This window comes from Simochromis diagramma, unplaced genomic scaffold (genome assembly GCF_900408965.1).
Source record: "Simochromis diagramma unplaced genomic scaffold, fSimDia1.1 OVJJ01000402.1, whole genome shotgun sequence".
NCBI classification, from domain to species: Eukaryota; Metazoa; Chordata; class Actinopteri; order Cichliformes; family Cichlidae; genus Simochromis; species Simochromis diagramma.
This window is the reverse complement of record NW_024386972.1, coordinates 5,754,195-5,767,420: the sequence shown is the minus strand read 5'-3', so window position 1 is coordinate 5,767,420 and position 13,226 is coordinate 5,754,195. Positions and strand designations below refer to the sequence as shown.

The 13,226-nt window shown below is 42.1% G+C and overlaps 1 protein-coding gene across 1 annotated transcript in view; it reads right to left on the bottom strand.

The window, feature by feature from the left end:
- Positions 1–13,226, bottom strand: part of LOC120738002 (protein kinase C epsilon type-like) — a 52,016-nt gene that overhangs the window by 3,178 nt on the left and 35,612 nt on the right. Inside the window, exons 3-14 of the mRNA XM_040039001.1 lie at positions 12,255–12,420; positions 12,131–12,165; positions 10,009–10,097; positions 9,221–9,350; positions 8,565–8,707; positions 7,401–7,503; positions 6,559–6,755; positions 3,633–3,806; positions 3,387–3,541; positions 3,028–3,166; positions 1,504–1,692; positions 254–400 (exon numbers count right to left, since the gene is read on the bottom strand). Coding sequence (XP_039894935.1) covers positions 254–400; positions 1,504–1,692; positions 3,028–3,166; positions 3,387–3,541; positions 3,633–3,806; positions 6,559–6,755; positions 7,401–7,503; positions 8,565–8,707; positions 9,221–9,350; positions 10,009–10,097; positions 12,131–12,165; positions 12,255–12,420 — 1,667 coding nt within the window. The remainder of the gene's footprint in view (positions 1–253; positions 401–1,503; positions 1,693–3,027; positions 3,167–3,386; positions 3,542–3,632; positions 3,807–6,558; positions 6,756–7,400; positions 7,504–8,564; positions 8,708–9,220; positions 9,351–10,008; positions 10,098–12,130; positions 12,166–12,254; positions 12,421–13,226) is intronic.

The window sequence follows — 13,226 nt, the reverse complement described above, 5'->3', positions numbered from 1 at the left end:
TTTTGAGTATTTTGCTAGTTTGTTGGTGTAGTTCCTGCTCAGTATATGTCATGTATATAGTCTTTCAGCATTCCAAGTAAATTTAAAACTAAAGAATAATAATTCGGATACCTATCCACAAGTTCACAAAACTACTGAGCCTTGAAAAATGTTTAGTATCAAATACACGATGCATTACTGAAGGTTTATGTGTGAAATAGCTGCATGTAAAACTGTGGCCTGTGTGAGTTCGTGCAGAGTGTGTGTCTCTTACAATCCGGGGTTTAAAGGGTGGTTTGACTTTTCTCTGCTCCAACAGTACCCAGTCGATCTCTCTGAAGAAGGCGTGGGTCTTGATGGCCTCCTCGCCACCCTGGCTCACGACGCAGCCCAGACGCTTGGCCGGGTTCTTTGTCATGAACTGCACAAATAAAACATTTGTATTTTTGGACTTATTCTTCCAGAAAAGCAGGACCTTGAAAACTATTAGCTGTGGTTTAATCCATAACAAAATACACTTCACATCTTTGTTTGCACAAGTAAAGACAAAGGATTAGGGATTGAGGAGATAAGGGGGGGGGAAAAGCATTTTGGTGCTAATAATAGAGCCGAGGCATAAACGGCTCTTTGTTTTTAGCATCCACAGAGTCACTGGCAGAGTGATCAAACAGGTCAGCAGAGTGCCGGTGTTATTTACCGCGTTGCTTTTGTTCTGCTGTCTGTTCGGCATTATAAGAGCACTTTGTGATTCACTGCAGTTTTATGACTGCATTTAACCTTTTTTTAATTCTCCTCAGTGTCCGAGGAAAGTGCAGCATGACACCTTTGCATCAAGTGCACTTTGAGTTTGATTTGCTCGTGTGACGCTCTGAGGATAGAAATCTGAATGAAAGTTAAAACGGTGACCACAAGACTGAATTCTTCTCTTGCAGGAACAGTTTTTGTTAATTGAGATGCTGTTGAGTTAAAGCCTGGCCAAGTCTGGGCTGGAATTGAGCCTTTTAGACATTGAAGTTTGTTTTTTGTTTAACTTAACTTCAACTTATCTGCATCGTCACACTCGTTACAGTGCTCATATAGCCGTTCTACATTTCTCTTCATAGCACGTTTAATAAATGTTGGTTGTCCATGTTAAAATACACAAGTACTTTATTAGTACATTCACTCCCAACCACTCATAGGAGGTGGCTGCTGCTCCCTGAGCCTGGTTCTGATGGAGAGTTTTTCCTTTCCACTGTTGCCAAGTGCTAGCTCATAGTGGGGTTATCTGATTGTTGGATTTTTTCTGTATTACTGTAGGGCCTTTACCTGACAGTATAAAGCACATTAAGGAGACTGTTGTGATTTGGCACTATGTGAATAAAACTGAACTGATTTGAATTGATTTTGATCAAAATCTCCTAAATACAGTTAAAATAAACTAAGCTTTCCTTGTAGAATCAAAAGAAATTGGTGATGAGAGCTTCCCAAGAGCTTCCCAGTCCTACAAAAATGTCAGATAATGTTGGGAGAGACGACACGTACCGCTCGGAGAATAGAAACAGCCTCTTTGCTGAGCCACACGGGGTAGAGGACATCGTCGTGGAGAATCGACTCAAACAAGTCGTCTTCATTATCGGCTTCGAACGGAGGCTGTCCGGCCATCATCTCATACATCAGCACCCCAAGGGCCCACCAGTCCACAGAGGCTCCGTACTCCAGCTCCTGCAGGATCTGAATTCAACCAAATGACACAGCTCAAGATGATTACGAGGAAATACATTTCTGCTTGCGTGACATCCTGCAAACAGATCCATTGAGGTGAAGAGCCTCAATAGGATGCACTTTATTCCACTTTAAGTGGTGTAGAAAAGCCAAAACAACGGATAGACCTAACTAATGTCATCAGCAGCAGGAGTGTAAGGGAAACTGAACTACTTAAAGATCATCTCCATACATGTTTAAGAGAGATAAAAAGTCTCTGCATTGAATAATAATTTATCTTTCATATGCTTTTTGACTTCTTAAAAGCATATCTACTTAAAAATTATGCAAATAAAAGTCCCTTGAAATGCTTTAACTGCTGCACACAAGTTTTCTTCAACTTCAGTGTCCACCTTCAGCTGATGTGCACAAACACAGACTTGTGTAATACCCATGATAAGTGATTGCACTCAGATGCGTCATGAACACATGGCACTTCGGCCGGTGACATTTTTAGGCAATTTATCCAAAAAGTGTTTGATTGATTCCTTAACAAAGACTAAACATTATATTTGTAACCAAGGGGACTGAGAGTCCCCCAGAAGTTAATGACCCCACAGCACGCACGGTGGTGGAGCCAATAAATGCTTGTGATGACAGCGAAGTCATATGACCCTGAAATGAATGAAGATTGTTCCCTTTCGCACTGAGCAACAGAGCCGGATGTTGATTGTTGTTAATATGATTGTTAGTCCTGACTAAAAGGGAGCTAAAGTTGGATAGACAGCATAAGATATGCACAACTTCTGGGTCTAAAATGTGGCCCAAAACTCTGCTGTGACCTAAACCTGTATTTTTTTTTTTTTTAATGGCCAGCAGGGGGCAGTGCAGCAGGCTGCAAAAAATGCTTACGGCTGCATAGAAATCGGCTCCCTTATTTTTGAATTCAGAAAACACTTTCTAATGAACTTATGGGCTCAACTTCAAATTCCAGTTCACACACGGTTAAAAAATGAAGCCATTTCGTAAATTATAGTCATTATTAGGACCAGACAAGTGGTTTGTGGGGTCCTCGGCTACAGTCTGTCCGTCACTCGTCACGAGGTTTTAAAACAGCAAGACAGCAAAAATGAAAAGCACTCAGCTCATGGGACTTCCATCTTTGATACATCAGTACAATACTGATAAGTCTGAATCTGTGATTTTAACTTAGCTCAGATTAATGTTATCAGGACAGATGTTCAAATATCCAGGTGAAATATAATGTTGTTAATAGCTAATAGCTACTTAACAATACAAGGGTAAGAATATCGACCATTATACCCTATCAACATAAAGAAGTGCAGGCCCTTGAGTTAATCTCACCTCAGGGGCAATGTAGTCCGGGGTGCCACAGAAGGTGGTGGTAGTGACTCCGTTAATGATGCCCTCTTTGCACATACCAAAGTCTGCCAGCTTACAGTGACCCTCAGCATCCAAGAGGATGTTATCCAGCTTCAGATCCCTGTAACAGAAAGACACAGATACACTTTTAGCACCATCTACTTTCTGGGAAAGTTTGGTTCACTGGGGGAGGTGCATGCAATGTAAACAGATAATAAGCACTGATGTTTTCTATGGCTTTTCGTACCAAAATAAAAAGCAAAATATAAATATATATTTTCTCTTTGACAGTTAAGAGTGACCTTGATGGAAAAACCAAATGTGGACAGCAGGGTGTTTACCTATAGATGACTCCGTTACGGTGCAGAAACATAAGGGCTGAGGTGACTTCGGCAGCGTAGAACCGAGAGCGAGGCTCATCGAACTTCCTGGATCGTTGAATCTGGAACATCAGATCTCCTCCATTCACATATTCCATTACAAAGAACAAACGGTCCTGCAGACAGAGGGAGGGACGGAGTGGTATTAGACAGGAGAAATGCAGTCAGCTGTTGAATCTGTACGTTTTGCTTCACACGTCAGCCTACCCGTGTCTGGAAACAGCAGTACAGCTGGGTGAGGTAGGGGTGTCGACGGGCGAGGGCCAGGATGCGCTTCTCGGTCATGGTGCAATCCACGTCGTCGTCCTGCAGGATGACGTCCTTCTTCAGAACTTTAACGGCGTAAACGTCTTCTGTCCCCTTCAGCTCCGCCAGCATCACCTGGATAAAAGATGCGCAGTATGAAACGGCAAAAATGTGTTTATTCCGCGATCTCAGCGTTAACACCTTTTTCTTTTTACGGGGTCATTCGTTATCTGTGGGTGTTTCGAATTGTAGGCATCTTGCATTACAACTGAGTACAACCCATAGTTGCACGGTGATGAAGTGAAGCATTTGTACCACATGGGATTTATGATACATCAGCTGAATTATAATTCAGAATGAATGCAAACATAGATCAGGAGGCATCTGCTTCCACGTATAAGTTATGACTTACATTAATTATTTATTATATACACTGTCTTATATAGGCAGTGTTTGTTTTGTGAGCACTTTACAAGCACTTTGGTTGCTGTATTGAAATGAGCTCTCGAAGTAAACTTAATCAGACTATCTGCCGACTCAACGTTGAGAGTGACGTGTAAAATCCAGGCTGATTTTGTTTACACCGACAAGCCAAAACAAAAACCCATCACTTCTTGATATGCTGTCTGTCCTTCAAGTGCTCTGATCCAGTGAGGCATGGACTTCTAAAGGTGCCCTGGAGTTTTCTGGCACCAAAACAAAGATCCTGTAATTCCTGTAAGCTTCGGGCAGGCCTTGTTTGTCCATGCTTGGACCAACTTTATCCATCTGCAGCCTGCAAGACTGCAGGACGCACACAAGTAATGCAGTAATGCCTACTACAGGACGCTTCAAACGCTTGTTACTTAAGGTGAGGATTAGGCGTCCTGGTGCGCTGGCACAACTCGCACGCTTTGGTTCCAAGTTACGTCCCGCACGTGCTTTTCATACTAGGTTCAACCACAGTTAGTAGCCTAGGTAGATGAAGAGCAGATGCCCATTTCCTTAATCCTTAATTAGCCTTCTGCTTCTATTATTCACAAGTGTTTTATTTTTTTATACCTCTTTGCTTCTTTTTCACACCTTTTCTTTCATAATTTTTTAATGTTTCTCTGTTTTGAATATCTTGTGATTTTCTCCCTCTTTTTTAATACACTACCTCACCAAAAAAACAAAAAGGTCACCATGTGGATTTACTAAGCAAATAGGTAAGAGCCTTCTACTAGATAATTACTGCAGTGATTAATAGGCTTCAGGTCTGCAACAGTGAGTAACTTCTTCTTTCTCCAAACCACCATATCGGAAGACATCTCCTCTGGTCCTGGAAAAGATGCTTCTTCGTTTCAGAAGGGTCAAGTTACTGCATCAAGCAAAGAACACAATAAAGAAGACTGCTGAAACCTCTAAAATTAGGTTAAGAAGTGCCAAAGGCATTACTGACAACCCGGAAGGATAGTGGTGAAACATCATCTTTGAGGAAGAAATGTAATCAGGAAGTAATCTTGAATAACTGCGATTGGACACCCCTTTAACATTTGCTGAACTCGAGCGCTAAAAGGAAAGGGAAATAAGAGCATTTCAACAAAGTGAAGAGAGCTTAATGGATCGGTGCCAAACGGCTGTGCCCGCCTAACAAAACCGCTTATCAATAAAGCAAATCAGGAAAAAGGCTTTGGTTTGCTGGGAAGCAAAGAGATTGTAAAAAGCGGAAAAAGGTGACATGGTCAGAGGAATCTGGATGTTTAATCTGTTTTCCAGAGCGATCAGTATATCTGAGTAAGAGGAGAGGTGGACGAAGCGATGAAGCCTGTGGGAGCAGTGTTATGACCTGGGTTTGTGTCAGCCGGTCAGGTTGAGGAATGTTATGCACCTGAAAACATCGGGTCAGCTGACTACCTGATTAGACTGAATCATTTTTCATCAACTGAGTTTTTTTCTCCTCGACGGTGCAGCCGCGTTCCAAGATTGCAACGACAGGAATCATTAGGCTGAAACTGTGAAAGAGTCCAGAAAATCTACATGTTGGAGCAGACTTCATACAGCGGCCCCGACTCTCACATCTCCAAGAGAGGGAGCTCTGGGCTGAACAACTGATGCATATCTGAATGAAAATAAATGAAGTGACATTGCACAAGCTTTTCAAAACGATGCAACAATGCAACAAAGTTAAAGGTGGTCCAATGAAATGTAAGAGTCCTCCCACTGCGCCAGACAATGGGAAACTGGCTTGGCTCGTTACTCAGACTGGGTCGTCTGGCTTTGTCAATTTTGCTCAGATTCATCCTGTTCAATCACAGACTGCAATAGGTGTAAGATCATCAATATGAATCACTCCAGTGAGTGGTCATAATGTTTTAGCTCGTCGGTGTATTATAAAATGCAAGAGGGGGTTTACAGTGATAAAATTATGAATGGAACAATATTATATTATCTGTTTTTGGTCTCTAGCAGCTGGTGATTGAAACAAATGGCTCTTTATCTGCTCAGAGCCCCAATATATTTACCAGCTATTCTCTAACCTACCATCTGGTGTTGGGCAGGTAATCTGCAGTAACTATACAAAGGTTTTACAGTGACCTGCTGCTGGACATTGTATCAACATGGTACCAATTAATCCTGCAACCCATAAATAGAAAACAATAAGCAGAAAAATCTAAACTGCACACAAAACATTACATTTAAATTATAAATAAAAGCAGGTGCCTGAATCGAATGCAATGCACATGAGCGTCAGTCTATTCTGCTCCCCTGATATTATTCACTTCCCCTGATAATTCAGCTGTTATGAATAATGGGAACCCCGTGAACTGGTTGTTGATTTAAAAAAAAAACAACAGTTTAATTATAAACATAATGAGGAACAAACAAATAAACATCCCCCTCGCACGCCTCCTCCGAGCTCTCCCACCTTGCCGAAGCTGCCTTTGCCGAGAACCTTGATGAAGTTGAAATCCTTCAGGCTCCTCCTCTGGCTCTCTCCGTTCTGCCTGGCTGCCGAGGAGGATGAGGAAGAGGAGGTGGTGGAGGAGGAAGAGGAGGAAGAGTGCTGAGGTCCCTGCTGGTCGAGCGACAGCGCGTCCTGCAGGCGATCCAACTCTGCCAAGTCTGTGGGTGTCATCGGAAAAGCAGATCAGACATCAGCAAAAACAGGCTGGCTGACTTTTCTCTTTTTTCCTGTCAGCATTCAACTCAATTATATGGAAATAAGAGCTGTTTAGAAGCATTACACATTTGTTACTGATTGCTTTTCAATAAACTTTGAAAAAAAAAAAACAAAACATGATAACATCCTCTGTTAAAACCTGGAATGATTCACTCCCCGGACCAGGGCGATTAAATAACAGCAGCGAGCGGCGCCGTTGTCATCGGCGTTTGGCTCGACGAGAACAAAAAAAAAAAAAAAATGGGACGACTTCCACAAAGAGAAAGTTAACTTTTTTATTTCTCAGCTTGCAAAGTGTGATAATGCGATGACTAACTGTGACAACCAAATGGTGGTGGGCGGTGGAGGGATAATTCAATTTTAGCTTGTTTTTAGAAAAAAAAAGAGAGAAAGAAAAAAACAATAACATTTAACTTATTTTTTAAAAACAGCAACAATATTATCGCTGAAATCGAATGACTACCCCTCACTGGTAGAATTACACATTAAACCGCCCCCCCGCCGTACCCATCTCGAAGCGGGCTTTTAAACGTCTTTTTGTTGATGTTGCGTATGTGGTTTTTTGGTGTGTGTGTGTGTCGTGTTACCCTGTTGTGAGGGGGAGGTGGGGACAGCTGGCTGGCTGAAGCTGTTCTCCTCAGTCTGAGAGTGCTCAGGAGGAGACTGGGGAGGGTCCTGCCCTGGAGTCAACTGAAGAAAGAGAGAAACACAGAGAGAGTCAACATGGCCGTGCCTTTGGGCTGTCCTCTAAAAATCTGTTTCCTGAATCGCGAGTCACGGAGGTGAATCCAAGTTTCTCAGTTGAAAATCGGAGCTTTAAAGCTGCTTTTTACACGTCCAACGCAGGCCTGAACTTTTAAAGGCATTACTAAACACGGGAGCACGTGAGAATACAAATGCGCAACGCAGTCGCTCCCACACAAAGTCTGTGTGATGTCTGATTGACCCAGTGTAAGAATAAAGCAGGTAATAGCTCGGTGAATTCACAGCGAGCGAGTGGGCGTCATGTGTCCTGCCTCCTGTGTGCTCTCCCTAACCCAAACCACGCGGAGTATTTACAGGAGTGAGAACCCATCTGAAACCGACTCCTGCCGTTGTGTGCCGCGTGTGAGTGAGGACATCTTTGAACAACGTCCCGAACTGATACTCCAGAGTCTGAAAACAGCTTGTGCTTTTCATCCAACAGTAACAGAAATACATTCAGTTTGAAATGCGTAGTTGGACAAATAGATGGACACCCTTTGAGACGCCTTAGGAGTAAAATGCAAAGATGTGCACCACACGATGATGAAAAACAGACGGTTAGCTTAGCTGGGCTTCCCACAAACACTGGAAAAAAAGAAGGAACCAGTAAGCTCCTTAATTAATGAAGCTCCTTAATTAGCACATTATACGTGTGACTCCACAGGTTAACCTGCCGGCCTCAGGGAAGGTGCTACAGCCTGGGAAAAGTCCCAAATGCATTTTCTGTGCACATCTGCGGTGCTGGAGTTTATTTCCTCGGGTAGAACTCGAGCTCACCACCTGTACATACATGACAACGGTATTTCTCTCTATAAGGACTGAAACAAGTCTTTTCCCATATTATCTTCCTATTTCTCTTGCATTAACAAGGGGAGTTTTGTGGAAACTGGACAAGTGGAGGACAACTTATGTGGTAGGCCTAAAGAAAATGCAGCAGATGAGCAGTATTTAGAAGTCACGTCCTTAAGAGAAAATCTAGTAAAGGCCTGACACGGGCGGCTTGTTACCTTCCTCCTGCGCTGTGCAGTGTTGGAGATCTTGTCAGGTGTGACTCCCAGGTCAGACAGGACCTTGGCGATTCCTCGGGCGTCCACGCCGCAGTTAGGAGCTACATTGGTCTCGCACCGCCTGTGCACATTCATCTTACACACTGTAAAAAAAAGAAAGAAAGAAAATGTGAAATTTAAACACATAAACCATGTCTCCTGCTACTACAACCTAAGTGCTCATTAAAGGCATTTTACTTTAAAAATCCAGAAATGAGTCTGCAAACTAAAAATGTATATATTCTTTAAAATACATTTAGTATAAAACACGAGTTCAGACCAAGGAAGCCATTTTTGCATGACAAAAAACAAGTGCAAGTGGTGGACTTTACTTGGGGATACTTCTGAAAATTAGATTAAAAAGAAATTCTATGTGAGTATGTAGAGTCTATAGCAAAAGCCTAACACTATTTTTTTACCAGAAATGTAATTAATCATGGGGGAAAAGCAATCATTTTTCATTTGTTATCATGTTTTAACAGATGTAATGAAAACACTGTTCCTCGTGGCATCCCTGTTTACATCATGTGGCTTCAACATGCAAATATGAGCACCTGGGCTGCCATGATGTTTCCCCGTGGGCTCTCATGTGAATTCCCCACTGCTCATAAACTCACCTTTGCACTGCAGGCCCTGCCTCATGAGGCCCCACAGCAGGGAGCCGCAGTGGTCACAGAAAGTGGGGACCTTGTAGTTGTGGATACTGAACTTATGGGGCATATTAACACTGAACCGCTGTGAGCCCACCTGCAGAGGGAGACACACACAGAAGAACACACAGACACACACACGGGGGCATTAACGAGAGGTCAGGGTGGCATTATCAGAGGAGCGTTCTGACACACATTGCTTTAAGCAACAGATTTATTCATCAGTGGCCTGAATGTTGAGCGTCTCTGTCCATATTCAGTATTTCTTTCATGATTCCTACTCTCTGAAACTGTGAGGATCAGCATTTAAAATAACAATACAATCAAGTTTAATTGAAAAAGAGGTAAAATAATGCTAATAAAGTCAAATCAAAGTGAGTTTTGGCGTATGTGTATTCTCACTGTAGCAAAAGTATTAAAAGATCATTTGTATTTCTATTGTTGGGGTTAAATTATGGAACAATGCTAACATAACCATTTAAACCTGTTTAATTTTCCTGGAAACAATAGCACAGGCAGCGCACAAAGTTCAATTACCCACAGTGCACACCGCTTTCTATGCATAAGGGCCACAAGACTACTTGGTATATCTTTATATGTGCTCTTCTCACTGTCTAAGTTATGATTTCTGAATAAAAAACAATTAATAAACTTCAGTTGAGCCTTTAGTTAGCAAATAATGAACTGAGGTCCACTAAAAATCCTCTCATTCCTGCAAAGTCTCCGTGCAGCTGAGTGTTTGCAGACGTGTGTACCTCCTCAGGTGTGTCTTCCTGCTTCTTCATGCCGGCACACTTGGTGATGATCAGCTCATGGCAGCGTTTGTGGACAACACACGTGCACACTAAAAGGCATTCACACACAACCTTGGTCAAATAAACATATTTTCATTTTGAACAACAGATGTGTGAGAGGCAGAGGGACATCAGCTTCATCTCAAAGTGTGCTAATCTGATTTTTCCAGCTGCAAACAAACAGCAAGCTATAAGAAAGCCTTATCTGTTCTTATCATATCTCTGATCATATTTACACAAAATTAAGTATGACCTGGGAGGCAAGTGTAGTTCAACAAAGCACTGCAATGCAGCCGCACACTTCTTCGTGCCACTGCCGACCAATCCTGAAAGATCTGGTTGACCCGCTTTGAATATCAATATGAAAAGGCTAACTAACTAAAATTACAAATAATTACAGTCTACAACAGAATGTGGGTGAGTGAGCATTACCACTGACAGCCACACATCCTCTGCACGGCTCTTCATTAATGAGAAAGACCTAATTAGGCCTACAAATCTAACACGAAAAAGACTTCGAAGAGTAGCTGAATAATGATTATTTAACAATATATTCCTTAACTTGTGTATATCTATCTATCCATATCTGTGCAGGTACTATTAGCCTGCTGACTGAGCTGCTTCCTAACTTAGCCGTAAGGGATTTTAATCGTGGGAGTTACATTTTCTGGGTTAAATGAATGAATGAAGGTTAAATGAATAAAAAGCACAAACGGAAGAATTTTCATAGGCAGCACAACTCACTAGGAGACATTAACAATGGATAATTCAGCAAAAAACAGAATTAGTTTCCATTTTTCTTTGTTAATATCCATTACTTTCATATTCACAAGCAACGATTAGTTTACACAGACTGTGCAGTATAAGCAACACGTCAACAGGAGCACATGAGCAGCTTCCGTTCCCTTCCTCTATCTTTACAGGATGCACTCAGGTGTACTGTTGTAGTGTCACAAAACAAAACAAAAACAACCCACATGAAACATAAAAAATATGCTTCGGTTCGAGTGAAATTCGAGCCCATATGCATCAATGAAAACTGCATAGCTCAACCGCCTGCTGCGCAGAGAATCATTTTGACACCTAAACACCATTCTGTTATCAAAACATCTTTATTATGGTTGCATATTTAAACCAGGGGAAAAAAGAAATGCACCGCGTTTAACCACAGACAGCTGTGTTGATAGAGGCATGCTGTTTAAACTCCAGGTGAGACAATAAAATATGATCCAGGAAGTCCAGTTGGCATACCAGATGAATGGATTTAAGGCTTATTTATCAAAGGCCAAATTACTTCAGCACAGGCCTCGGTAGGGTTGCAGTCTCCAGATGGACGGGCTGAACTGTTGAACTCATTCTTCATTCTTCATTAATGACTCAGTTAAGTAATGTTTTGACTGTTAGTTGCTCCCATCTGACCAAATTCTCATTGGTTGAACGACCGACAGTATAAGTAATACGAATATGGTGAATATCATTCGAGTTTTAAAATAAAACTGGGTTAAAATGATGGGAAATGCTGAAAATATACACAAGTATTTAATGTTTAATGTATAAGCCTGGCAGGAAGAGTACTCACAGACTCTGAGGATTTTTAAAACTCTTTAAAGTTGCCACAAATGTGAGGTTAACAGCAGATAAACTGCATTCACATTAAAGCAAAGGTAAGAGAGGCACAACTTTTGCTGGCTGCACAGTTTCAACCACTCCACCTTCACCTTTTCCACCGCTAAGCTGCATAACATCTTCCACCCGCACCTCCACAGGCTGCATTATGAAGTGAAGTAATGAAGTACCCTAAAGAGTCTGTTAAATAACACTACGAGTTCAAGCTGAATTTTTAGGATATTTGCAAGCACAGAGAAGAAAAAAAGCCTGTGCATGTAATTTTTAATACTATTATGCTTCATTTTGTTTTCTGCTCGTGTAACGCTGTAAATGCGTGGCTCTGGGGTGATGGCGTGGGACCAAATCACAGCTGTCACTCAGCAACATGTAATCCCTCTTGTGTTCTCATGCTTGAATAATAAATGATGCGCAATGTTACTTCAGAAATTGGAGTCTGCCGGAGAAAAGTACTCACCCTGACACTGGTATCCCTGCTTCCCCAGCACGCCCCTATCAGATCACACACAGAGGAGTCAGCATTTCAGCGGCATCACAGCAAGCGAAAGGGGTCAGATACATGCGATAGATGTTTCACCCACCAGATGAAATCTCTGCAGTGTGAGCAGTAGGTCGGCTGTCTAAGATAGGTGGCCATGAACTTGTGTCCATTGACTTGATGGACGCGCCTACGGACGGCGCCCTGTCGCCGGCGAGGGCCGATCCTCTCGCGAAACACGCGCTCCTCATTCTCGTTGGTTCCTGAAGCTGCAGAGGAAAGAAAAACAGTCAAGGTTATGATGGTTAGCAAACAGCGATGCGCTGCAGAGCACTGATTTGGACTGTCGCCTCACAGCCTGTGTGGGTTCTCTCACCTACTTCCTCCCACAGTCCTAAGACATGCATGTTAGGTTAACTGGTGATTTTGAAATGGCCATAGGTGTGGATGGAAGCTAGATAAGGCTCTTAAGTGCTGAGAATAAAACGTCGTGTGAAAATGTGGGAAAAGGCAAACAGTTCTTGTGATGTCATGGCGTGATCATTATGATCAGACTAGAAACTTACTATACAAAGACCAGTTCTTTCCATATAACTAGTTTAAAACAATTATAGAAAATGTCTTTAGCTCTTTAGTTTAAGTCTTTTTCAATTTTGTCAACACAGCAGGCATTAGAGGGATTTTGTGTGCTATGTTTACTTATGTCCACATGACTTAATCAGCCAATTTCCAGTGTTTTCCACCATGACCAGTGACCAGCCGGTCAGCCTTCCATATGACTGATTGTGAGTTGGCCAATTTCGTGCATGTGGAACACACACACACCGGCACAGGTAAGTAAACGGTGTGAAAATGTGTACAACAGCAAACCTAGTGAGACACTTAATCGTTTTAAAGAAGCTAACAAAAGTGGCTAAAGCTAACCAGCGCTCAGAGTGAGCTACCAGCCGTGAGCCTCGGTATGAGCAACTAATCAAAGCAGGAAAATTAAGGGGATGAGGAAAAAAGAGGAACTTATAAATTTATATTGTTATCTGGTTCATTTATAAACATACTGGAAAATTATAATAGTACC